This window comes from Serinus canaria, chromosome Z (genome assembly GCF_022539315.1).
Source record: "Serinus canaria isolate serCan28SL12 chromosome Z, serCan2020, whole genome shotgun sequence".
In the NCBI taxonomy this organism is placed as follows: Eukaryota; Metazoa; Chordata; class Aves; order Passeriformes; family Fringillidae; genus Serinus; species Serinus canaria.
Window position 1 is genome coordinate 68,179,950 of NC_066343.1, and position 25,058 is coordinate 68,205,007.

At 50.6% G+C, this 25,058-nt stretch overlaps 1 protein-coding gene across 1 annotated transcript; it reads left to right on the top strand.

The window, feature by feature from the left end:
* The first annotated feature begins 345 nt into the window (after positions 1-345).
* Positions 346-25,058, top strand: NOL6 (nucleolar protein 6). The gene is made up of 26 exons (XM_050987023.1): positions 346-366; positions 477-689; positions 1,968-2,084; positions 2,361-2,540; positions 3,138-3,306; positions 4,057-4,191; positions 4,340-4,503; positions 4,701-4,821; positions 5,155-5,213; positions 5,375-5,476; positions 6,008-6,123; positions 6,502-6,679; positions 7,090-7,212; positions 7,368-7,516; positions 8,241-8,316; positions 10,566-10,706; positions 10,987-11,098; positions 11,324-11,478; positions 11,707-11,870; positions 12,304-12,456; positions 13,619-13,716; positions 14,597-14,721; positions 14,871-14,960; positions 17,026-17,223; positions 23,488-23,589; positions 24,663-25,058. The coding sequence occupies exons 1-26, from the start codon at positions 361-363 to the stop codon at positions 24,810-24,812; spliced, it is 3,396 nt and encodes a 1,131-aa protein (XP_050842980.1). The 5' UTR covers positions 346-360; the 3' UTR covers positions 24,813-25,058.

Below are 25,058 nucleotides of genomic sequence, written 5' to 3' on the forward strand. Positions count from 1 at the left end.
CAGGCCACATCGAGGATATCCACCCCGCTAAAGCCAGGATCAAGTACCACAGCCAGGATCTGAGGAACTCAGGCGGCCCCGCGCTCGCCCGCCAAAAGGCGAAAGTCCGTCACACTGCCCCGGGAGCGGCAGTTTTGGGGTGAAAGGCGGTGATTTCAGCAAACCCGGGCCACCGCAGTGGGCCGCCATTGCTGCGGAAGCAGAGCGGCGCCGCGGGCACGCCCCCCGTGGGCGGGCACGGGCGGCAGGGCCAATGGGAAACATCGCACCGTCGTGAGCGGCCAATAGGAAGCGGCCCTCGGCGGCCGGTGGGGCGCGCGGCGCCGCACGTGGTGACGGGGGTGCACGTGGGCGGCGGCCATGGCGGTGAGAGGCGGCGGGTCCGGGCCGGGGGGATGGCGGGGCTGATCTGGGCCGGGCCGAGCCGAGCCGAGCCGAACCGAACTGAACCGTGCGGTGCTGTGTTCTCCCCGCAGGGCTCTCCGGAGGCGGCGGAGGAGGCGGAGCAGGGCCCGGAGCCCCCCGCCGGGGGCGCGGTGCGGCGGGGGAAGAGGGCTACCCCGACAGCCGCAGCCTCGCAGCCGGCCAAGCTGAGCCGCGCCGAGCTCTACAAGCCGCCGACCAGCGAGGAGCTGACCCAGCTGAAGGAGACGGAGGATCTCTTCCACTCCAGCCTGCTCCGCCTGCAGGTCAGCCGGGGGGGCCGCGCACTGCCCCACGGGGGGAGCGGGGAGTCGGAGGTGACCTGGGTCTGTGTTAGGGGAAGATCAGCTGGTAACTGGATCATAGAATCATAGAGCAGTTTGGACTGAAGGGGCCTTTAAAGATCATCTAGTTTCAAGCCTCCCCCCAGGGTCTCCTTCCGCAACACCTCTGGGTTGCTCAGAGCCCCATCCACGCTGGCCTCGAACACTTTGAGAAATGCGGCATCCACAGCTTTTCTGGGCAACCTGTGCCAACACACTCACAGGGAAGAATTTCATCCCATTTTTTAATCTTACTCTCTTTCAGTTCAAAGCCATTGCCCCTTTTCCTGTCGCTGTATGTTCTCATAAAAAGTCCCTCTCTAGCCTTCTTGTAGCCCTTCTAGGTACTGGAAGGCCACAGTAATTCTCCTCAGAGCCTTCTTTTCTCCAGGCTGAACAATCCCAATGCTTTAAGCCGTTCTTCATAGGAGAGGTTCTTCATCCCTCTTACCATCTTGGTGGTCTCCTCTGGGCTTACTCCAGCAGGTCCCTGTCCCTCCCATGCTGGGAGCCTAGAGCTGGATGCAGTGCTCCAGGTGGGTCTCAGCAGAGCAGAGCAGAGGGGCAGGATCCCCTCCCTGCCCTGCTGCCCACAGGGCTCTGGATGCAGCCCAGGACACGTTTGACTCTCTGGGCTGTGAGTGCCATGGCAGGGCATGTGCAGCCTCTCACCCACAGAACCCCAAGTCCTTCTGGGTAGAGCTGCTCTGGGGCTGCTCATCCCCCAAGCCAGGATCAACATCTTGCACATAGTGTTGTTGAATCTCATGGGCCCACTCCTTGAGCTTGCCCAGGTCCCTCCATATGGCACCCCATTCCTCAGGTGGTTCTAACATTGGTGATTTTTGTGAGGAACAGCTTTGATCTCCTAGTTACTTGCTGCTGTCCGTGGCAGGATCTCTAGGGCCTGGTTTGTTGTGGGAACCTGTGTGGTTGTTTCCTGCAGCTGGTTCTCTGTCATACAAGCAGCCCTCCTGAGAGCTGTGCTTGTGTGAATTACATCAGGGCTTTTTGCCTGGACCTTGGTCGGGATGGAGATGATTGCAATCCAGCACTCACAGAAAATGGCAGGAACTGATCAAACTGCCAGCTCCAGGCAGGGTTTAAGGAGAGTTCAGTGTGTCCCCCAGCTCACCAGTGTCCTTTGCAGCAGGCTTATGATTGGTGCTGGATGACAAGGTAAAAGCATTTCCAGTGTTACAAATGTCTTTCCTCCTACAGATCGAAGAGCTTTTGAAGGAGGTGACATTGAAGGAGAAAAAGAAGAAGAAGATTGATGCCTTCCTCCATGAAATTAACAGCCTGCTGAGTGCCATCCCAGAGACTCTAGAAACTGAAGTATGTTCCAGGGTTATGGAAGAGGTAGCAAGACCCCTGTCCTGTCCTTCTGCCCTTCCAGCAGAAGCAGGCTCTGCTGTTGCTCTGCAAGTAGAGCTACTTGTGGACTGTCTCCCTTAGGGGCTGAAAAAATAATAATTTGCTTTTTCTTTGAGGGAAAAGGAGGGACACTGTCTTTAGGCTCTGTGTGCAGCTGTGTGGGGAGTGGGGTCTTGGTCCCTGCACATCTGCTGCTGGTGATGCTCAGAGTGTTTTGTGTGTCATGTCTGTTCCCAGCTCACTGACCAGGCCTGGCTCTCTGAGGATGTGAAGGTCCCATTCCTGCAGGTGCCATTCCATGTCAAGGGAAGGTTCCGCTTCATGCCCCCAGCTGAGCTGAAGGTGGTGGGCAGTTACCTGCTGGGCACCTCTGTCAGGCCAGACATCAACGTGGACATTGCAGTGACCATGCCACGGGTGAGTCTGGCCATGCCACCTCCTAAATGGCCTGGGGCCTGCCAGAGCCCTGTCCTCTCCTGTCCTCCATGACTCCTGTGCTGTCCACTCCATTCTTCTGTGAGGTGGCAGCATCTGGATATGCAGGATGACTTCCAAAAGGAGCTGGGCAGTGTGGGCTGGCCTCTTGCTCTATCAGAGCAGCTGTTTGGTCTTAGTTCCTCATGAGGATCTTCTTTCTCTCTGCCTGGATGGAACATTGCCGGGGAGATGCATGCTGTTTGCTTTTGTACCCAATTGCACTTCTACCGCAGCTCCTGAGACTGTGTTAAAGGCAGGGAGATGCTTGGAGCCTGGTAACCTCCCCTTGCTGCCCAGACTTAATTGTAAGAAAAGCTTGAAACCAAGCACACCCTGTTTGGCTGCATGACTGCTCTTGTCGCCTGCAGTCCTGGAGCTTGGTGAGCCAGTATCAAGCTCCTGACCAGCTTGGAGCTCCTTGGGGCTGAGATAGGGCTGCCTGTGTGGCCAGGGGGAGCTGTGGGTGCAGGGGTGCCTCGGGCTGAACTGAACACGGCAGGCAGGTGAGGTGGCATTGTCCTGTGTCTCTCTTCCCAGGAAATCTTTCAGGACAAAGATAACCTGAACCAACGCTACCACCGGAAGAGAGCCCTGTACCTGTCCCACATTGCCCAGCATTTGTCCAAGGAGAAGCTCTTTGGCAGTGTGAAGTTTGCCTACATGAACAGCAACCATCTGAAGCCCATCCTGCTCCTGAGGCCTCAAGGTGGCACTTGAGCCTTGCTCTGGTGTGGGGTGTGACTGGGTACTGGTGTTGGGTGAAGGGTGCTGGTGGTGATCTGATACCATTTAATGCCCTTTGGAGAGGGATCAATCTGAGGCTGCCATCACAATTGGTGATAAATTTTGGGTGCTTCTCAGCTGTTTTCTCTCTTCACCCAGAGTCTAGTCCTCAGGGTCTCTCCCCTTCCCAGTCCTCCTCTGGAGCTTGGCTGGGCTCTCCAGCCTTGGCCTCACTGGCTGGCATGTCCTGTGGGTACTTCAAGGAGTAAAAAACTAAATGCTACAAAACACACCTGTATCCAGCACTGCCCTTCCTTCCTGCTCTCCCCAGCCCTGTTCCCTGCTGTCCTGCCTTCCCCAGGAACCTGTGTGCAGTTGGTCTCTTCCCTGATGAGATGAGATGGTCTGCTAAGTGTTGCTTGTTGGCACAGCCCTCAGGAGATAGTGGGTTAGGGTCTGGGACAGACGTAGCTTGGCATGGCAAGGTCACGGCAGGCAATGCTGTCAGACTGAGCAGTGGGGAGGAGAATGGGGCTGGGGCATGAGCAGTGTGACCTCAAGGTCATCATTGGCTCTTGGATGTGGTCACTCTCTGCTCTGACATGATTTCCACTGGTGTGGAACTTTGGTGGGAAGGAGCTTTTGCCTTTGGCCAGGCTGAGGATGCTCCGTGTTTTCCCAGTTTAATTTCTGACACCTCTTCCTCCTGTCATCTCCCCTTGGGTGCTTACAGGCAAGGATGAGAAGATTGTCACTGTCAGACTCCATGCTTGTCTCAACTCGGATCTCTTCAAACCCAGCCGCTTCTATCCCAGCAAGAACAACGTCCGGACCGCCTGGTTCATGGAGCAGAGCAGCCCCAAAGAAGGTACAGCTTAGGGCTGGGGGAACATGAGGCTGTTTGTTTCAGACAGAGACTGCTCCCAGTGCCTGTGGGTCGGTTCACTGCAGCCCTTCTCTGTGGGCAGGTGTTTTGTTGGTGGCTGGGTCCAACATGTTGTCTTCTCTCCACACAGGAACCACTGAGCCCCCGACCCCACACTACAACAACTCCATCCTCTGTGACACAGTGATGCTCTCCCACCTGCATTTCTTGTCTAATGCAGCCACAGACTTCCCAGGCATGAAAGATGGTCTAGCCCTCCTCAAAGTTTGGCTGAACCAGCGTCAGCTCAGCAAGGTATGTCCTATGCCAAGGTGGGCTCTGCTCACCTGGCTCACCTGCCTTTAGCCTGTTCTCCTTCCTGTGGCAGAAGGGTGGTGTTTTGGTTGGGTGGGCGGGGTGGTGGCTTGTGGCTTTGCTTTGAGCTGTGTTAGGTTTTCATGTAGGCCCCATCCTAACTTGCAGGCTGCCATGGGATACCTCTGTTTTCACAGGGCCTGGGGTGCTTCAGTGGCTTCTTGGTCTCCATGCTTGTTGCCTACCTGCTGATGAAGCGCAAGATTGTCAAGATGATGAGTGGCTACCAGGTGTTGAGGAGCGCTCTGCAATTCCTGTGTGAGTTTCCAGGGGTCTCCCTGGACAAGGAAGGGTTGCTGTCCCTGCAAAAAGCCTGAACACAGTGGGGGAAGAGGCAGAGAGGCCATTGTGGCTTTTCTTTTGTGCTGAGCCCCTGTGGGTAGGATGGACAGGAGGGGATGACTCAACAGAGCAGGGCTGGATGGTGCAGCTTGCAGTGGGTGATTCCCATCATAGGGTGGAGGCCAGCATTGTATTGTAGCACTGTTGATATTCTTAGACCTCGGTAGTAATGGCACATAACTGTGCCACTGTCATCAGGGGGAGAGATGGGGATGCTGGTATGACTTGTTTTTTCCTGTCTGTGCACAGCCACCACTGACCTGAGCGTGACAGGGATCAGTCTAGCCAAGGATGCTGATCCTTCCCTGGTAAGCAGCCCTCTGAGGGGTCTTATGCCTGAGTCTGTATTGCCACTGCTCCTGTGGCTGGGATGTGCCTGTTGCAGGGATGGCAGATGGCAGCAGCAGTTTTGGGGTGTCTTGGTGTACGTGGTGCACTGTAACACTAAGGACCGTGTTTGCTTTTCCAGCCTGTCCTGGATGATTTCCACCAGGCATTTGAAGTGGTCTTTGTGGATCCCTCTGGACTGGTCAATCTCTGTGCTGATATGACTGCCAGCAAATACCACCAGGTACTGAGCAGGTTGTGGTGGCTTCTTGAGGTGCTGTCTTAGGAGTGAGCTCAGACAGAGGATGGTTAGATGTCTTTGAGGAGGATGTAGGACCATGGTAGAGCATTCATTGTGTTTTTCTAAGCTTTTATCATCTCCAGCTTTGAAGCTTGGAAGTGAGTTTGGAGACTTGGATGTAGTACTGCCTTACCAGTACTACATCCAAGTCTTCCTCAAGTGGTGTGGGAAAGTTTTTTCCCTCTTTTTGTGCACCAAGCAGCTGTTTGGCAGATGTAACTGTTCTGTAGGAGAGCAAAAAATTAAATCACCTTGTTGTCAGGGATATCAAGAAGGGACTGACTGGCCAGCAGTGAGAGCAGTTTGTTACTTGGCTTCGTGCTAAGGACAGAGACTGGGATCAAGGTGTGCTGCTGACTGTGGAACTGGGCTCGCCCTTGTTGATGGGGGAGTACAAGTGACCGCTGTTGGAGGGATTTGCTTTCCTTCTCCCTTTGCATTCATGCTCCTGCACTGCCTTCCCTCGTTGCTCAGGTCCAGTTTGAAGCCAAGCGCTCTATGGAGATTTTGGATGACCGGATGGTGGATGGCTTTCAGGTGCTGCTCATGACCCCGAAGCCCATGCTCAGGACCTTTGACCATGTCTTCCAGTGAGTCTCACTGTGCTGGTGGGGCACTGCTGAGGCAGCCTGCTCAAAGATGAGTGAGCTGCTCCTGGCTTTGGTCTGGGTTAGATTTGAACTTACCCGGTGGGAAGTGGCTCTGCTAAGCTCTGAGATAGACACTGGTGCCTCCTTGCACTGGGCTGTTCCACTTTTACTGTCTAGATAGCCTCCCAGAGGAGAGGGGAGCAATGTTTAAGCTTTGGAAACAGTGACCAGCATCTCCCGAGACACCAGAGGGCATTCTTGTAGCACCCATCCTGGGCTATGACCCTCAGTTCCCCATTTTGTCCATCCTGACATAGCCCTCTCTCAGAAAGGATTTGGTGGCAGAGGTAGGTGACCAGCTTCTCTTCTTCTCTGTAGCCTGAAGCATGTCTCCAAGCTGCAGGGTACCTGCAAGAAGATGCAGCTGCTGAATGAGCTGATGGATCGGGGTGGGAACTATGTGGCTGCAGCTCTGCCCTTCGTTGTCTCGCTGCTGGCACGTGGTCTGTCCCAGAGAGCACAGCTTGTGGCTCACTCCCTGCCCCAGATCCCTGAGGTAAGGCAGCTTGGCAATGACACTGCATCCTTTGCAGCTTGTGGGGTCTCAGCTGTCTCTTGTGGCACTACAGAGCACAGGGAGGGCATCCCTGCTCACTGGGGAAGGAGACAGGGATGTCTCCCTTGTCTCCCTTGTTGGGAATATGGAACCTGAGGCCCTGCACTGGGCTGTGGGTTGTAGCTGTGTTGCTTGGTCTGGGCACAAGTCCTGGTCCAGTAATGAGGAAGGGTGAAGACAGCTTTTCTTGTAATTGGGGAGACCTATTAGATGAGATTTTCCCCATCTGTGCTTGTCTGGGCCCCTGGGAGAACATAGCAGGAGGTTCATCTAGCACCCCAATATCCCAGCAGCTGCTGCTCCAGAAACCTCACCTCTCCTTGTGCCTCACGTTTCTCATTTTCCCACAGTGGCCGATTGATGCTGAGCCCCCAAAACACAAGGATGTCGGGCCTCTGACCTTTGGTCTCCTGTTTGTCCCAGAGTTTGCTGCCAGCATACTGGAGAAGGGTCCTCAGGCTGATCACCCCGAGGTGAGGGGAGCCCTGCTTGTGCTGAGTAAGAGCAAAGCTGGTGCTGTGCTGTGGTTGAAGACAGCTGGGAGGCTGGCTGGTAATCTTGGGAAGGTTTTGTCTGGCCCAGAAATGACCTTTGTCCCTGCTCTGGCTTGGTCAACGTCCCCCCACAGGCCTTGGAGTTCCGGACCTTCTGGGGAGAGAAGTCAGAGCTGCGTCGGTTCCAGGATGGCAGCATCTGTGAGGCTGTGGTGTGGGAGGCCAGCACTGCCTGCCAGAAGCGCCTCATTCCTGAGCAGATCATCAGGCACCTGCTGAAGCTGTAAGTTGCACTGAGCAGCAGCTGTGGGTTGCTCCATGTGTTGCTCCTGCCATGTGTCCTGTCCCTGATGACCCCATTGTCAACTTCATGCTTGGTGGGGTGTTGTGGGTTGTTTCAGATTTGTGAGATCATTTTAGTTGTCCTAATGTTGTGAGCTGCTTCTCAAGAATGGGTGGGAAGGGCAAGCACCTGGTGCTGTAGCCTCTGCTGGATGTAATGCAAAGAGCAAGGAGGCAGCATGGTCCTGCCCTTACCATATGGATGGGGTGCTGGGACACTCCTCAGAGCTGGAAGAGAAGCTGTCTGGACTTTGCAGGACATTTTTTGTGAAATCCTCTGAGACCTTGTAGTGGTTCACAAGATTGTGTTTTCCCTATGGCATTGGAAAGCCTCTACAGCAGTTTATATCATCTGCCAAAAATGAGGCCCTCTTGCACAGAAAGGAGGGTTTGCCTGTGCTTCTTTGTCCTGACTTGAGGATGAGTTTTGTGAGCAAAGGCTGCACTTTGGTGGCTTTGGCTTTGCATCCTGTGAAGCTGCACAAATTACTGGTCCACTTTGAGTGGATTACTTGGGCAAAGAGGAATGCGCAGAAATTTGTCTTTTCACCAGGACCTTCCTTTGGAGAGGAATTGCTCATCCTTGGGCTGACCCATACAGTGTCAATAGGATCAATAGGCTGGCATGTTGTAGCTCTGATGCTCTGTTGTCTTCCCCTGCATAGCCATGCGGACATTCCTGAGTCCTCCATCTGCTACACGGGAGCTCTGCTGGAATCTGTGATCAGGACTGGGAAGGAGGTATGATTGCTTCTCTGTGGGGCTGGGGCTCTTTCTGGGAAGAGCAGTGAGGGAAGGGCTATAAGGAGGTCATTTGAGTGGCACTGAAACAGCTGAGTGGTTCCCAAGAGAATGTAGTAAGGGTAAGGATCTGCCAAGTCTTTCATGGCAGCCAATGCATAACTGCTGAAATCCTCCTGCCTTAGCATCCCCAGACCTCATTTTCCCCTGCAAGCACCCCACTGTCCTATTCTCACTGCTTTTGCCCCTCTGTCCACATTCCTGAGCATATATTACTGTCCCACAGTGTTCCTCTGGCTGCGCCTCTGAGGTACTGCATGGGCCAGACAATTCTGTGCTGCCATCCCTTAGGTCCAGCTGGCAAACCCCAGAAAAGGATCTTTCCTGGCATATTGCAAAGTGCTAGATTGTGCTCCATCTGAATGTGCAGCTGAAACAAAGAAACTGCACTTTCAGACACAAAGATGCATCTCAGAGGCTGGGAAATGTCCCTCCTTACAACTTCTGCTTTTCAGCTTGTGAAATTAAAGTCTGGAGATGAGCCATGAGCACTTTGGCACACTTCGTTTGTCTTTTTGTACTGATGCCTTTAGCATCAGGATTTTAGCATTTAGGATTTTAGCATTAATATTTTTCATATATTTATAATCCTGCAGTTCTTTAGTGTATAACTCTAAACTCCATATAGAGTGTTAACTACTGTCTTTACATTTTGGTTAGACTAAACAGTTCCTCTCTAGGCCTGGAAATGAAGGATAACTTACTGTCTCAGGCCCTGAGAAATGTAAACAAAAGTGAGTTGGAGAGGGAGCAAACATGGAGTAAATGTCTTCATTACCTGAAGCTGTAATTGGAAGATTAACTGCCAATATGCAAATGAACCAAACTCATAAAAGAATGAAAACCCATGACCCATCATCCATTTTTGGGTGAAGCCCCTGAGGGGGGCTTCATCTGCCTGAAAATGTGTACCTGAAGGCCCTTCAGTAAATATAACCACTTTTTATTGCCTTAATTTTGTCTGGCCTCCAATTTTATGTAGTCCCAAAAAGGCATCAGTACAACCAGCTCTTTACCTGGTTGTTGGAAGGAGGAGGAAATTGTTTCCTTTCCACTTTTTCAGATCGAAGGGGTGTGCATTGATGGAAAGGATCTCCTGTGCCAGAACCAATTGTGGTCTGGGCAGAGCTGTGTGCCAGATTTGGGATGAGATGCTGGTTTTCACAGCCTGTTGTGTGGTGAGGCAGGAAGGTCTGTGTGATGTGTCCCTTCAGGCTGGTCTGGGGTTAGCAGGATTGATACCCCCCAGTCTGATAGGGGATGCATTTTTGTGGAGCCTGAGGGGTGCTTAGGGGTTCCATTGTTGTCAGTCCTTGAGGAACAAAGGAGAAAGTTGCTGTTGAGTGTGGGGTGGTGGGTGCATGGGTACCTGCTCCTCCAGCTGTTTGTGTGCAGGCAGCTTGGGGAGCCAGCAATGTGAGGATGTGCAGGATGAAGGCAGAGGAAGGTGCAATCAGGATGGGGTTTGTGGCTCATGGCATACCCACAGAGGGTGCTGCTGCTCCGCCAGAGAGCCCAGGTTGGAAAACTCCAGGCAGGTTGGCTCCTTGTGTGACTCAGCTGCCTCTGAGCTGGGTGGTTTGGTGTCACCAATTTGTCCTCCCTGTTCAGGCTGCTCTGCTGTTATCTGGGGAGGTGGAAGCAGTAAGGGCAGCACCAATTCTCCTTCTGGTGCTTCTCTGCTGCCCTCCGCAGGGTTTCTGTGGTGCTCTGAATGTTTTCTTTGCTGTTGCTACACACCAGAGCTCTGCCTTGGCTAAGGATGCAGTCAGTGGAGTTTTCTGTTACCTGCTGACTCTGTTGGTGCCGTGGTAACTGCTGTGGAGACAGTAGCACTGCTCTCACCTTGCCAGTGTATGATCTCTTTATTCCCTGATCATTCTTGGCTTCTCCTTTACTATAGTGATTGCTGGCAGTACAGCTCTTGGTGCTGCCTTAGTGTCTTGCAAAATAAATAATTTTCTTTGCCTCTGGGATACCTGTGGCTGCTGGGGAATTGCAGACAGCCTTGCCCTTGTCTTTGCTCTCTTTCTTACCTTCCCATTTTGCTGAGCGCTCTTGCCAGAAGCTGCTCCCTGGGGTGGCAGTGTTGGCTCCTTGGGGTTTGGTTGTGATCCCAGCCCATGAGGAAGGTGTGCTGAGTGCAGGAGCAGGAGAGGTGCTTGGAGAGGCTCCCTGTGTGTCTGCAGGCAGGGGGAACGGGCGAGGAGGCCATGGTGAGTGTTGTCTGCTCCTACGATGACCTGAGCCGCAAGCTGTGGAACCTGAAGGAGCTGCCGCTGACGGTGACGGCTGTGCAGGGTGTCCATCCAGCCCTGCGCTACACAGACGTGAGTGTCCTGGGGCATGGCCACGCCTGGGGGTCTGCAGGGAGCTGGGGTGAGGGAGGGCCGAGAGAATGAGTCACTCTCTGGTTTTGTGGCTCCTGAGAGCCCTTGGGACAATATGGTGTTCTTTGCTGTTCTGTCCTTTGGGCTCACTGTGCACAAGCTGACCAAACCCTCTGTACTGGAGGGCTTGGGTGGTGTGGGAGGTTTGGGTGAGGGGATACACATTTCCAAGAGGTTTCTGCACCCTGTTCTCAGTTGCTGGGTGGCTGTTCTCTTTCAGGTGTTTCCTCCCATTCCTATGAAGCCAATTTATTCCTTCCATAACAGAAGCAAGCACTTTCTGCTTCCTTCGGAGGAGAAGCCCTGCCCAGCCTACATAACACCTTTGAAGAGTAAGTGGTGTAAGATATGAGTGGGAGATGATCTGTTGGAGGGAAGTGGAGGCAAGCAAGCATCAGTCCTGGCTCTGTTATTACTGTGTTGGTGTGCTACAGGCAGGAGCAGAACCCTGTCTTCTCCTGCCTTGTGCTGTAACCTGTAGTTCCAGACACCCCTATCCAACACCTTGTTTCTGTGTGGGATTCACTGACCTCCTGCTCTCTCTCCCTTTGTCCCAGTCGTCTGCCACATGGAAGGCAGTGGCCAGTGGCCACAGGACAAAGGAGCCATCAAGCGCATCAAGGCTGCTTTCCACCTCCAGCTGGCTGAGCTCCTCCAGCAGCAGCACCAGCTGGTTTGCAGACCTGCAGTCACCCACACTGACGTGTACAAGGTAGGGGGGTCCCCAGAACCTTCCCCAGGCCTGACCTTACCAAGGTGGAGAGCTGTGACAGTGGCCCCACTGGACAAAACCAGTATTTGGATGGTGGGCCTAGGGAAGAGTGTGGTGAGACTGCATTGATGTCAGGATGCTGCTGTTGTATTCCTGAGGAACAACATAACACATGTCATGCTGCTTATGTCACCATCCAGCCTGACTTTGCCTTGTGTCCCATCTCAGGATGGCTACATTTTCCGTCTCCAAGTAGCCTACCACCGGGAGCCCTTGATCTTGAAGGAGGTGGTCACTCCAGAAGGGATGTTGAAGTACCAGGACACAGAGGAATCTCGGCAGCTGGAGCTGGAAACATTGCATCTGCCCTATCTAACTAGCTCACTGCATGGGTAAGTGAACCAGAAAGTGTCTGAGAGAGCACAACGTGGAACGTGTCTGGAAACCCACATGGAGGTGCCCTTGGGTCCTGGAGGGTGATGGTGGGTAGAGGAGCTTGTTTGGGAAGTGGCCCTTCAGCCAGCCTTGTGAGAGGCTCTTTGGAAGGACTAAGGGAGGGATGTTAGTGACACCAATTCTCACTCTGAAGTCACTGATGTGAGGAGACAAATATTAAAATGCAGCATGCTTAGAGGGGAGCATGAGGCAGCATTTTCCCTTCTTCCTCCAATACCTCAGCATCTGCTGGAAGTCTCTGTTCTTGTAATGCTGTGTACGTGTTCCTCACAGATTTTTGCCCCTCTCTTCTTTCTCACCAAGTGCCAAGAGGCTGTTGTGAGTCCTGGGGTGTGTGGGCTGAGCAGTGGCATGTCTCCCTCCTCACAGGCTCCAGCAGCAGCACCCTGTGTTTGGCAGCACTTCCCGGCTGGCCAAGCGCTGGATCAGTGCCCAGCTCCTGAGTGACAGCATCTCTGAGGAGTGTGTGGATCTGCTTGTGGCATTTCTCTTCCTCCACCCAGCCCCCTTCACACCACCCAGGTAAGGGTGAGGAGCTCAGGCTGGCCTGAGGGGCATTTAGTGCCTTTCATTGCATGGCATGGAAGAAGGGTGGGATGCTGCTCAGGTGGGAGGTGTTGAGAGGGTTCACAGCAGGGAGCATGAGGCCCCTGTGCTGCCAAAATATTGTCCCAAGTTCTGTTGGGAGTTGCCAGAGGAGATGGAGATGCTTAGCACTGAGAGCTGTGGCTTTTCCTATGCTGTGCACTGCAGAGGATGTGGTAAATAGGTAAGGCTCGGAGTGAGTGTCCTTGTGGCCTGTAAGTGCTGGTGGCACAACTGCAGGGTGTCTTGTGCCTTCTGGTGGACTGGTGAGGCCCCTTGTTTTGGGAGTGGTGGCCAGGAGAAGCCGGGTGAGGGCTGTGTTGTGGCTACCAGTGTGCTGGGGCTCCTGGCTTCCCTGGGAGGGATGTTAAGGTAGTGATGGCAGCTCTAGCCTCCCTCCTGGAGAAGGCTTCCAAGGGAAGGACAAGGGGTTGGGCCCTGAAAACTGAATGGATCAGTGTGTTGGTAAATGCTAGCCTCTGGCAGACAGATGTTATGGGGCCCAGAGGAAGTGAAATGAAGTTAAAGGAAATGTTTTTCTTCTATGTGGAGGCAAAAGGTTACTCTGCCTTGCACTTGGTGTGCAGTTTCCTTTCCCAAAGTAGCAGGAACAGCAGTCTGATGCCTAGAATGCTTTCCTGTCTCCTAAAATAACAGAATCCCCATCTTCCCAGCTATCTGGCTTTGTCCATGTGTTGTGCTGCAGGGGAAGAGGTGCTCTGGGAACTTGGCTGGTGTTCAGACCTGTACCAGCGATGGGAGTAGCCCTCTCTCCACCTCCTCCTTGTTCCACACCCAGCAGTCTGGGTGGAAAGAGCATCAGGAGATTGGGCAGCTGGGTGGGAGTTGGGGGGACTATAATTTACGTTTTGCTGGTTTCTTTTTCCTGAGTAATGAGGAAGAAGGGTGAAAAGACTTTCCCTGGAGATTTGGAGATGGGGAGGTGTCTCAAATTCATTCTGAACTTCCTTTTCCCATCACAGATATCCTTTGTTGAGCTGCATGTGGGTTGGGCCTTCACTAAGTCACCCCCAAGTGCAGCCCTTCTTGCTCCCTGGAGAACAAATGCTGATGTTGAGCTGTTTTGTCCTGCTTGCAGCTCTCCACAGGTGGGGTTCCTGCGCTTCCTCAACTTGCTGGCAACCTTTGACTGGAAAAATAACCCTCTGATAGTCAACCTAAACACTGGCCTCACAGGTGAGCAGGCAGTGGGTAGGAGAGCTGCAGCATGAGATTCTTGAGCCCTCCTTGGTCAGTGCCTGGCTCCACATCTCTTGGATACATCATAGCTTGTGCTATGAAAAGGAGATTTTCCACTCCCTTGCTCCTGTCCTGTCATGTTTCACTTGCCTGCAGGATGGGTTTGGTTGTGCCGTGTGTGATTTTCTTTTTTTCCCTGCCTGCCTCTGAAGAGATGGATCTCAGTGATGATGGTCTGCTGCTTCTGGTCTTGTTGAAATCTGTGACAAGCGTGGGTGGTGTTGGATGTGGTGTTGTCTTTGAAGCAGTCTGTTTCTGCCCTCTAGTGTTTTGTCTGTTGATTGTCTTTTGGGTACATGCTGGAGCCACAGGAGACCATGGGATTGTCTCAGCTCTGCAAAGTCCTGGTATGGGGGAGATAGTTACACCCAGCATTTATAGCTAATTTACAAAAAAAAGTAAAGGTGTCTGGGAGAGAATTGGGTTTTGAAAACGAGTATTTTCCAAAGTGCCGTCCAACTTATTTTAATGAGCTAAAGAGCTTTTCCCCACTTCAAGGGGAAATAAAAGACAAAAGATAGAGCACTCTTTGGATAATACAAGATGTCACTAGCTTATAATGTGAATTTCCAGCTTGTATCAGTCTCAGTAGCTACCATGCCTGAGATCACCTGAGTGGGTTTAGAGCAAAGGTCCATCTGATAGGAGCGGCACAAGCCTGAGGTGAAGGAGCTCTGGTTTCACATGTACTGTGGGATCAAAGGGTGGGAGAGTATAAATTCTGTTGTGCTGCCTTTTCCTGGCTGTGATGGGGATGAGGAGATCAGAGGGCTGTGAATGGAACAGAGTATCTCACCTGTTTGCCTGCCTTCTCCAGATTCTGACTGCACGGAGATCAAGAACAAGTTTGTAGCAGCTCGCGCTCGCCTCCCCGTCATGTTCCTGGCCACCCCCAAAGACCAGTGGAGCTCCATGTGGACCCGGGAGCGCCCCTCGGCACAGGTGAGCTGGCCCTTTGTCCCCTTGCCTCTGGTAGCTGCTGCCTTGGGGCAGTTCTCTGCTCCTAGAGCTGGAGCCAGCTCTTAGAGCCCCATGTCTCCGTTACATCCAAGACTGCCATGTTTTACTCTTTGACTTCCTTCCCTCCCCAGATCCTGCAGCGCCTAGTCCTGCTCGCCTTGGAGTCTCTCCGTGCCCTGGAGGAGCAGCTCATGGACCCACTCAGCGACCAGGATGTGAAGGTGACCCCCTGGGGTAGCAGCATGAGGGTTTTCAGGCTTTGGCCGAGCAGACTGGGCTTTGGTGGTAGTTGCTGGGATGTATGAGGAGGTTTCAGGCTGTGGCCATGAGGTTGCCCTGGGATGTAAAGCTGCAAGGATGGGAGGAGGGAGGCTGGTGTCCCGCTATGCCACTCTGCTTCTGGGGGACCCAGCTCTGCCCTGCAGCTTGGGGTGCCTAGGACAAGTTTATTCTGTACTCTCTAGTTTTCCTGAGATATGAGCAAAACCCACAATATTCCTGTGCCAAACCAGTTGGTGTGCCCATGACCTGATCAAATGATTCCTCTGGGAGACTGTTCTGGAATAGTTGTGGAAATCTGGCTTGTGTGCTTAGCTCTAACCAAGCTCAGGGTGTTGAAGGTTTTGTCAGGACAGTACTAGCACTTCAGGAGGATGTTATTTTGGTTTGAACGGAGGAGTAATGCCCTATGGAGTTTAACCTCTTCAGTTTCTCAGTGATTTCATTCTTCAAGTAAACTATAACATCCATTACGGCAGTGTTCTTGAGAGATGTATATGTATTTGCCCTTTGAAGGGAGATACATGTGTTTTGAAAGGTAGTTTGTTGGTGTACTAGGTAGTGAACCAGGGAATTGAATCTCAAAGGACTAAAGAAGCCAAGCAGTGGTTAGATATGGCAGATTCACATTAGGGACAAAAAACTCCAAACCAAAACCAGAAAGCAGCACATACAGTGGAATTTTTTTTTTCTGCTTAAGCAATATAAAAAGGGCTTACTGACACTGCTTTCTGTTCTGCTTTATTTTGCACTAGAAGTGTTATGAGGTGAAGATGCACTTGAGGCAGTAGCACTGTATGTTACAGGGCTGTGAAGGAATGAGGGATGTCCAGTGCATTGCAGTCACAGTGCTGGCCCAAGACTGAAATTCAAGTGGCACATTGTGAGCTGAGGATAGTTAGCTTCTAAAACAAACTGTAACCTGGCCAGAGCAGCCTCCCAACACCTTGACTCAGCCTCCTTGGGACTCCTCCTTTCTCTTTCCGTTGCAGTGGGAATGTTTCTCATTGCCATGGAATCTCTCTAGACCATGCCAGTGTCCTCCCTATGGAGGCCTATGATGTTCTTTAGGGGTAAACATGGGATGTTGTTTCCAGGGCACAACTTGAGGCAGGGAGAAGGAAAAAACCTTTCCAGTTTAGTTTGGAGTTGCCTCCTCTGCAGTTGCCTCCTGTATCTAAGAGAGTGCTGCAAGCTGTTTTTTTTTTGTCTTTGCATTTGGTCCCATGGGGACATGCCTGTTGTCATGAAGATGCACACATGGGTTTGCTCCCAGGGCACACACAGGAAGTCATGGACTTGATCACTGGGTGGGACAGGAGGTCTGTGTGGAACAGAGCTAGGACTGACTCAGTGCTGGTCATTGATGTTCTTCATGTGCGTTCTCCCTGGCCTGGCAGTAAACCAGTTCCAGGCAAGATGAGCAGTGTCCCATGCTTTTCTTCATGTTTCTGCATCATTTGTTCCATTTGAAAATGTACTCATAGTTTTAAGTTTTTTTCCATTTTAATACAGCTGTATCCACAGCTAGATCCTGCCTGTCCAAATATTTATGTGGCTGGGATTGCTCCTCTCCATTAATGAGGTTTTGCTCTCACCCTCCATCTGTTTGATGTAAGATGCTGTTGTTCTCTGGGGCAAGTCCTGGTGGACAGATGGGGCCATCCCATTATTAAACAGCTCCTTTCTCCCCTGTGTGTTGTTCAGTTCCTGTTTGCTTCTAAATTCCCCTCTTCATCCTGAGACTCTGCCACGTCAGTGCTGTTATCTGTCTCAGCTCACCTCTTTGTCCTCCTCTCAGTTGCCCACCCTACTAGCATTTACTCAGGTGGGCTTCCTGTGGTTTGTGGCAAACTTGTAACATTAATCTCACAAAAATTTTGTCTTTGGTTTACTGCTTCCTAAGGAGAAGGAGACAAAATGCAAACAAGGACTTGGGAAACCTCTCTTGCCCCTCCTGCCTTCTTGTGTCCTGTATTGGCTAGCACTGTTTGTTTCTCCCTGCAGATGGTCTTCCGCCCTCCTTTGGACTTCTATGATGTCCTGATCCACCTGAATCCCAACCAGATTCCTCGGCTCCTGGAGAGCGTGGACCGGCCGGTGAAATCAGTTTCCCGTGGCGTGGTGAAGAACAGCTCAGCCATGAATATCCTCTTTCCTGTAGTGGATTATGACCCTGTGCAGTTGTACCTCCAGGAGCTGAGGGTAAACATGGCCTGTTGGGGAGGCAGATGGGGGAGCTCCCCTCTGGCTTTTGGATTGCCTGCTGGTGCAGGATGTGGCCAGTGACATCTTTAGGCATTTGCATGGGATGGGCATTGCTTCTCCAACAGAAGTCCTGGTGAATACACCACCTCCTGCATGGAAATGGAAGTGCTGCTGTGATGTGAGGATGAGCTCAGATAGAAACCACCAGGAGCTTTTGCTGAAGAAGATTGTATTCAGCACAAAAGTGTCTTTAAGCCATTTGTCTCTAGTTAACTCACTTTTCATGGCTTACTCCACCAGCTGGTGTGCATGCTGGGCAGTAGCCACATACAATTTCTGGGGGGAAGTACAGATATCCATGACATGGTCCCAGTAAGCTTTCTGCTGTTAGGCCAGTGGTTGTGTGAGCCAAAGGAGTTCAGTATTGGTCACAGAGTGGTTTCTACAGCTGCTCCTAAATCCAATATGCTAACACCCCAATGAAGAAAGATGGATATGAGCAAAAGTCACATGGCTTGTGGAAGCAGTGTTGATTCTCTTGGTGTTCCTTGTTATTTCATGTGAGGTTCTTAGGAGGGAACAGATCAGGAACTGGTTGCAGCTTTCTCTGAAGAGTGAGCTGTGGGGCAGAGAGCCTGAAATTTGCCTCAGCATCTCTGCCTGGGAGGCTTTTCTTTGTCTTTAAGGCTCTTAGCCACAAGAAAACAAACAATATCTATCATACTGGAGATATCTTCCAGTAACAGTTTGCTTGTCATTCATAGCATCCAGATCAGTAGCTGGTAAATATCTGCTTTTCTAGGCAAACAGGTGTTTCTTTTCCTGGAAAAGTCACAGAAGTGATGCTGCACATGGTCTCAGAGAACTCAGCCGTATCCAGTTAGGTTGGAATACCTCAAAAGCTGATTTTGCACTGCAGGACCACTGCAAGCTGCTGATGCTGAGCTGTCAGTAGAAGCTACTTCATCCATTAGAAATCATCTGACTTCATGTCTCAGTGTATTGATGTTGTTGCTCCAAGGCAAGACCTTTTCTTTGACTTTGGCTTTGCTTGGTAGCCTCTCCAGCACCTTTTATTTCTCCTTCCCTGGCTCTTGCTGCTCTAAGCAGTGTTCAGCTCTTCCTTGTCCTGTGGGCTGGAAGCCCTGGGGGTGATCCAAACCCTGCAAGAAGTTGGTGCCAGAAAGAAGTGTGGTGACAGCAGTGAATCCTTCTGAGAGAACTTGGATGAGAAGGCAGTTTGGATGCAGAACTGACTGGCTTTGATTCAGAGTAATTTGCTCTCTCTTAACAGCACAAACCACAGAACTGAGCAACAGGGCTGTAGCCATGGCTGACAGTGCAGCCATGGTGGGTTTGTAGCAACAAAGGGAGACATCTGCCTCACAGATGCTGTGGGATTTTGTGTTCTTCTATGGGCAGAAAAGAAACATCTGCCCTTGACTGAGATTTCCACAGGAAAACAGGATTTAAATGCCTTGGTGTTTTGATTGACTTGAGAGGGGCAGGGAGTGGCTTCTTCCCCTAGTTCAGACTAGTAACCAAGAGATCCACTCTTCTGTCCAGCCTGTTTGCCCCTGTTCTTCTAAAGTCAAACGGTTTAGCAAGGCACTAATGCTCTGGAGCTGAAGGATTGCTCTGTGCCTTTTCCAGGGACCTTAATCAGAGTAGAAAATGAAAGGAGAGGAGGTGCTGAGTCCTGACTGCTTGAATTTTTCCTTTTTCAAGATGTGCTGCAGGAACTGGCCTGAGTTTCTCTGGTGCCTGAGAGGCTCTGCATAGAGATGAAAGGCTGGCTGTGGGATTCAGGCAGCAAATTGAACAGATCTGATAGAGAAGGCCTGTTCTGTGATCCTGTCCACATGAGAAGAGTTTGCAGACAGACACTTTTGAGGGAAAGCAGGTGCTAGACATTCCACAGAGAGGGCTTCCCTGGAGATTCAGCCCATCAGCAGCCTCCCTGCCACCTACAGTTCAGAGTGCCTGGTTGAGCAAACCCTGGGTTGGCTCCTGGTGGGGATTCTCCATCAAGGTTAAATTAAATTTAAGTGCCTGGAATGAGGCCCCCGTTGAGTCTTCCTCATGGCTGCTGACCTGTGTTGTGGTGGCTCTGGAGCTGCTGAACACCCCTGTGTTTGCTGGGGATGTGGTGTGAGAAGGCTCAGTCCGTGCAGCTTTTGCTCCAGGGTGATTTGGCTATCCTCTGGACGCAAGACGATCCAGAGGACACAGGGATTGTGGATTTGCTTGCCATGCCACAAAAAGCCAAAGGCTCTGGTCACTTCCCTGAGCTGTTCACTCATTGTGGGGTAAATTGGATGAAGCTGCCTGTGCCATGTCCATCTGTCTGTCTGTTATGGCTGTAATAGACCTGACATTTCCTACTGGGTCTTGGGTCCCACCAGGTCACTGATGGGATGTGCTGTCATTCACTGAGATTTAGCTTTCTTGGGCTGTACATGCCAGAGGAAGGGCTTGTGGCAGAGAAGCTGTCCATCTTGTAAGATCTTTTCTGTGTGGATGAGCAGGAAAATGTTTACAATAAACATCCCTCTAAAGTAATGTTTTGCATTTCTTGCACTTTACGGCAAGACCTATCAGGAAGACTTTGAGCCTTTTCCTTTCTTCCTCCCATGGTGTAAAAATGTGTCTCTTGCTACTGCATGTTAAATAGGAATTAATGATAATAAAAATTCTCTATCTCCTAAAACATGTAAGCTGTGATCATGTGATGTAGCTGTAATTAGTGAAATCTTTCCAGGTCAGTCTGCTCCCTTCTTGTTTTGACTGAAAGGGCTGACTCCTCCAATGGTGACACCAGGTAGACAGGGAAAAGCTGAAAAAGCTCTGTGGGCTCTCATGTCAGGCAGGAAACTTCCTGTCTGGATCTGCATCTTTGGAAGAACAGAGGTGTCAGGAAATCAATCATCGACTTTCAGGGCTGCAGTGCTGCCACCAGACCCTTAGCATAGTGCCAGGGGCTGAGGGCAGGTACACATGTGTGTGCCCATTTGTTCAGTGGGGCATCAGCCCCATGTGCTCCTGGGCTGAGCTGACAGGGGACTTGTGGCTGCATTTCTTCCGTGTTGGTAATGCCCTCCCAGAGGCTGTGCAGGGTTTGTTGTGTAGGAAGTGACAGAAGACTTTTGTCTTAATGATTTGGTGGATTGACATGTGTGCTGATGCAGCCAGGAGGACACAAGTGGCTTCTTTCTTGCTGCCCCAAAGCCCCAGGACAAGGATGTGTGTATAGCTCTCAGGTGGAAAAGTTTGCTTAGTTTGAATTCAACTTGAAACCTTTTATCAGCTGAATCCCAAACCTAAGGGTTTCCTTTGTCTTTTAAAAGAAAGTCACAGAGGCACCAGCCTGGTGTTCCTTGGACAGTGCTCCTTGCTCTGTTGGGTTGTGGGGGAGGCTCTCTCTGTGTCAATAACTAGGAACTTCAGGGCAGGTCGCAAGAGGGTGACAGAAACCTCAAAATGTTAACCACAAATATGTAGTTGTTTGTTGTAAGTAAGTAGCTTTAATAAGGTTTTATACTGGTGGATTCCTTGCTAGGAGCACTTAAAATTCTCTAGGAGCAAGTGTTTATTGATTCATTTGCCTTCTGAGCTCCTGTTAAACCAGGAAATACTACTGTAGACACATTTTTGTGTGCAGAGACCTCCTTAAAAGGCTCTTCCAGCATCTGTGATGCAATGAGCCTAATCTTTTGGTAGAAGCAGTGAAAAAAATGGGTGGATAAAGGGTCAGATGAAAAAAGCCCTATCTCTAAAAAACAATGTAGATACTTACACAGAAGATACTTAACTAGCAACAAGTAGATACTTAACAATGGAGATACTAACAACTTGTAGATACTTAACTAAATGTCATTTAGCTCGTTGCAAAATCCGTGCTTCAGATGGAGCTGTTGAATCTGGTAATCCTATTTTAGATCCAGGCATTGTTTTACTCACTACATTTCTCCACCCTTTTCACTCCTATAACTCAGATCGTTTCTTACAGAGTTTGTTCTAATCTTCTTCCAGGTGCCATATACACTTACTCCCTGGACAATGAGGCCTCTGCAAATTGAAACCCTGAGCTTGTAGGGTTTCTGTCCCTATGAGATGGGAACCAGCTGTAGGTTTTGTTGATGGCAGGGATTTCTGTGGGCCTTGAAAGCTAAATTGCAACCAAAGATAGAGCACCTGGAGAAGTGAACAAATGTTTTCTCCCTTTTCTCTGAAACTTTTCTTGCAAGAAGGTGTTTGCAGGTTCAGACAAGTCCAGTGGCATTGGGCAGAGAACATGGGATGTGGAAAGGAGGGTGAACTGTTTGCTTGTACTCCCCAAGCCTCTGAACAAACAGAAATGCAGTGACTAATACACGTGACCCTTTTGATGCTGCCATTTCTCAAGAACTCCACAGCTTGGTGGGCCAGTTTGAAACACTATCACATGGACGACACTGGGAGCAGGACAAGTGCTGAAATTTTGAATTCCCTGCCATCCTTTTAACATCTGTCCTCTGCTCCCTGCTGCCTGGGAAAAAAAAAAAAAAAAACCTGCTGGGTATCAGGCCAAACAGTAGTTTTATGGGGAAATTAGCTGAGCCTGGGAGGGTTTTTTTACTGCAAATGCTGCTGGCTTCTGTCCAGCAAGATGTGTCTGTAAAAAATACTGTTCTCACAAGGAGCATCGCGTGGCGCTGAGACCTCGCCCTGCAGAGTAGCTGGGCTTTTTCAGGTTCTCACATGTCTGCTGCCCTTTGCTTCAGAAAGTTGCACCTTGGCGGTCAGCGTGCCCTGAGCTTTATTGCCATTCCTTGAGCTTCCCTCCCTCCCTCTTTGGCTAAAAAAAGAGGAGTCTTCCCTGTTGACTGGGCTCTGAGCATAACCCGTTGCTCTCAGTACAGAAATTCCAGGGTGGATTACCTCTTTCTCAATGTATTTTTAGACAGTGGTTTTTCTAGCCAGTTGGGCAAAATAATGCCTTGACCAGGCTTGCCCCTGTGAAAGCCCATGGAGTGGGATGAGTTGGCAGTTCTTGGGATCTTTCCATCTTGATGACCTGATTTTGTTGCCCTCTGTGAGGGCAACAACAGTCCAAACTCAAATCTGTCTCTGAAAATTGCAGACAACACTGCCCCTTCTTGCTTGTCAGATCTGTATTCTGAAAATGCAACCTTGCCCTTAAGGATCACTGGTAACACCAACCCACTCTACCTTTTTTTTTTCCTACTGCCATCCTGGTATGTCCATACAAGAGCCCATCCAAGCTTGTCTTTGTTGTTGATTTGCTTTTCATGCACATCCTCATGAAAACCTCATGATACGATGATGCCAGCAGAGACCTCTCTTGGTAAAAGCTGGAAAACCAAGGTGGTGGAGAAGAAGGCTGAAGAGGGAGCAGAGGGTCTGTATTCTGGGCAGTAGTTTGTTCCAAGGCTGGTGAAACCCTGTGCAGAAGCTTCTCCTGTACTGATGCTGGGGACTCTTTGTTCAGCCTGATAAATACATCTTGTTGCCTGATGTTGATCTCCAAGACAAGCATGTATCGGGGAGCAACTGTTTGCCTGTCTTGGTCAGCTTCTTTCGGGGTACACATCTGTTGGTGTCAGCATGTTGGGTGATGACCTGTAGGGCCAGACTTTTGGGTTTGAGAAGTTGCTTGCACACAGCATTGTTTCCTTCTGCTGTGATGCTCATCTGCCTCCTTGCAGCCCTGGGAATCCAGGCTGATATGGGCTTGGGGGAAGCCAGACTGGGTTTAGTCATCGCTTTGTGCAACATCTCTCTTTGATCTCTGCTGCCCAGCATCACCAAAGGAGATGGTCACTGACACTACTGCTGAAACACAAGGGGCAAGGAGGACAGATTGCTGCAGTGCCTACTTTGAGCTTTCCATCTCTTTCCACCCTACTGAGCATTGTGTTACTTAAAACCTCTGCTGTATTGTTTCATTTTTGGATAAACGTAGGGTTTATCTTGGTGGAAGAAGGAGCTTTCCAAGATACCTTGGTTGCACAGATTGCAGAGCTTGAGATGCTGGCCTCTGGTTTTGTGTTTGTCTTTGGTGCCATGAAATGTACTGTGGCAGGACTGCCTGCTGGGTAGAGCTGCCTCTTTCTGTCTCATGCATTGTGAAATCTGGGATATGGTTGCTGGACACTGGGAAAGTATGTCAGGTCAGCTGATGGAGGACCACAGTGAGGGACACTCAGTGGTTGTCACTGGAGGGTCACTGTCCTTAACCTGTATTTGTTTTCTCTCCAGAATGCCTTTGATGATCTTGCCTTGTTCTTCTATGACAAGCATGGAGGGGAAGTGATTGCAGTTCTGTGGAAACCTTTGAGCTTCCAGCCTCAGCCTTTTAAGGTGAGTTTTTGTCTCTGTTTTAAGCTTTGTATTGCCTTTATACCCTGAAAGCTTGAAGGGCTCTTTTTATTTTTCTGTATGGTAATTGCTTTGTCCAACTCTTATCAGCCCCAAAGCCCTTTGAGAAATGGAGGTCATGGTTCTGTTGCTTCTTGGAAGGGGAGAAACCATGACACAGATGTGCCTTCAGTCATCAGGAGAACTGAGAAGGGAAATAGATGATCCCATTATTGTGGCTTCGGGATCTTACCAGAAATACCCAACCCACCAGAAGCCAGGTCCAGAGTGCCCATGTCCTCGTTGATGCATGGAGCTGTGTTCCAGCTGCACTGTGTGGGCTGGCAAACCCTAGAGGGTGGTTAAGCCAGGTGTGAGGCACGCTGGAGTGATTCATGCTGCTTTCTATGAAGGAAAGACGCAAAGAAACCAGTTACTCATGGCTCAGAGCTGGCAGCCCAGGCTCTTCTGTCAGTCTCTGGTGATTTATCTCCCCTCTCTTCACAGCCAGAGGGCATTGGCCATTCTGCCTGGCTGCTGTTGTGAAACCCAGTTATTCACAGTGGTGAAACAGAGGAGGAGAGTCTTGCACTGGAGCTTAGTCTGGCTGGATTAAACACAAGGGTTTGGTTTTTGCCACTGTTGGAGCCAAGGATATCTTCCCACCTGAGGTCTGGACACCCACCAAAGAGCAGAGGCAGCTCTTACTCAACCTTGTGCTGTGATCCCTTTTGCATTATCCTTGCTTACCTAGGCTCTGCCATGCATCTTCACACTTGTCATTCCACCATGCCCCTGGCCATTGCTTTGCCTCCTGACTTCCTCACAGTCTTTGGACTGTGGCTCCAGGGTAAATCCTAAAAGGGGCTGGAAGGGTCACTTTTGCACTTTTTTAGCTCTAAAAATGAGCACTGATGGTGTTGAGAAGTGAAACTTGTGGAACTGGGTGCAGTGGTGTAGCAGGGTTTGGATGTGACAAGACAGGAGAGGAGCTTCTCTTACCTGGGGCCTTCAGAGGTTGCAGTGCAACTCTGAGCAGGTGCTCCCATTTGTGCAATATTTTCTGTGTCCTGCAGGTCTCCAACATGAGGGGAAGGAAGGTGACAACTTTGAACAACGAGCTGGTCTGCGTTCCCAATGTGGAGGCAATTCTGGAAGACTTTGAGATTTTGGGAGAAGGGCTGGTCAAAAGTGTGGAAGCTCGTACAGAGAAATGGACTATCTGAAACCACTGAGAGGTGTCAGAGTGGCCTGTCCTCAAGCAGTTTGTTACCTCTGGGTCTGTTCCTTTCTATAAATCAGTCCTAGAAGAGCCTTTTAGCTTTCTAAATCCCAGAACTGTATGTTTTACTCTATTTATCTTTATATATATGGTTCAGAAAAGTGATTGGACCTGTTATTGTTTTCAAGAACACAAATGACTTTTTATTTTGAAGAAAATATAAAGATGGGATAAAGTTTTTGAAAATGTT

Excerpts from the sequence above, each read along its gene's own strand:
- NOL6 (XM_050987023.1), top strand. Across the intron at positions 2,541-3,137 it reads TTGCAGTGACCATGCCACGG|GAAATCTTTCAGGACAAAGA; the intron begins GTGAGTCTGGCC and ends CTCTCTTCCCAG. Across the intron at positions 14,722-14,870 it reads GGGAGCGCCCCTCGGCACAG|ATCCTGCAGCGCCTAGTCCT; the intron begins GTGAGCTGGCCC and ends TTCCCTCCCCAG.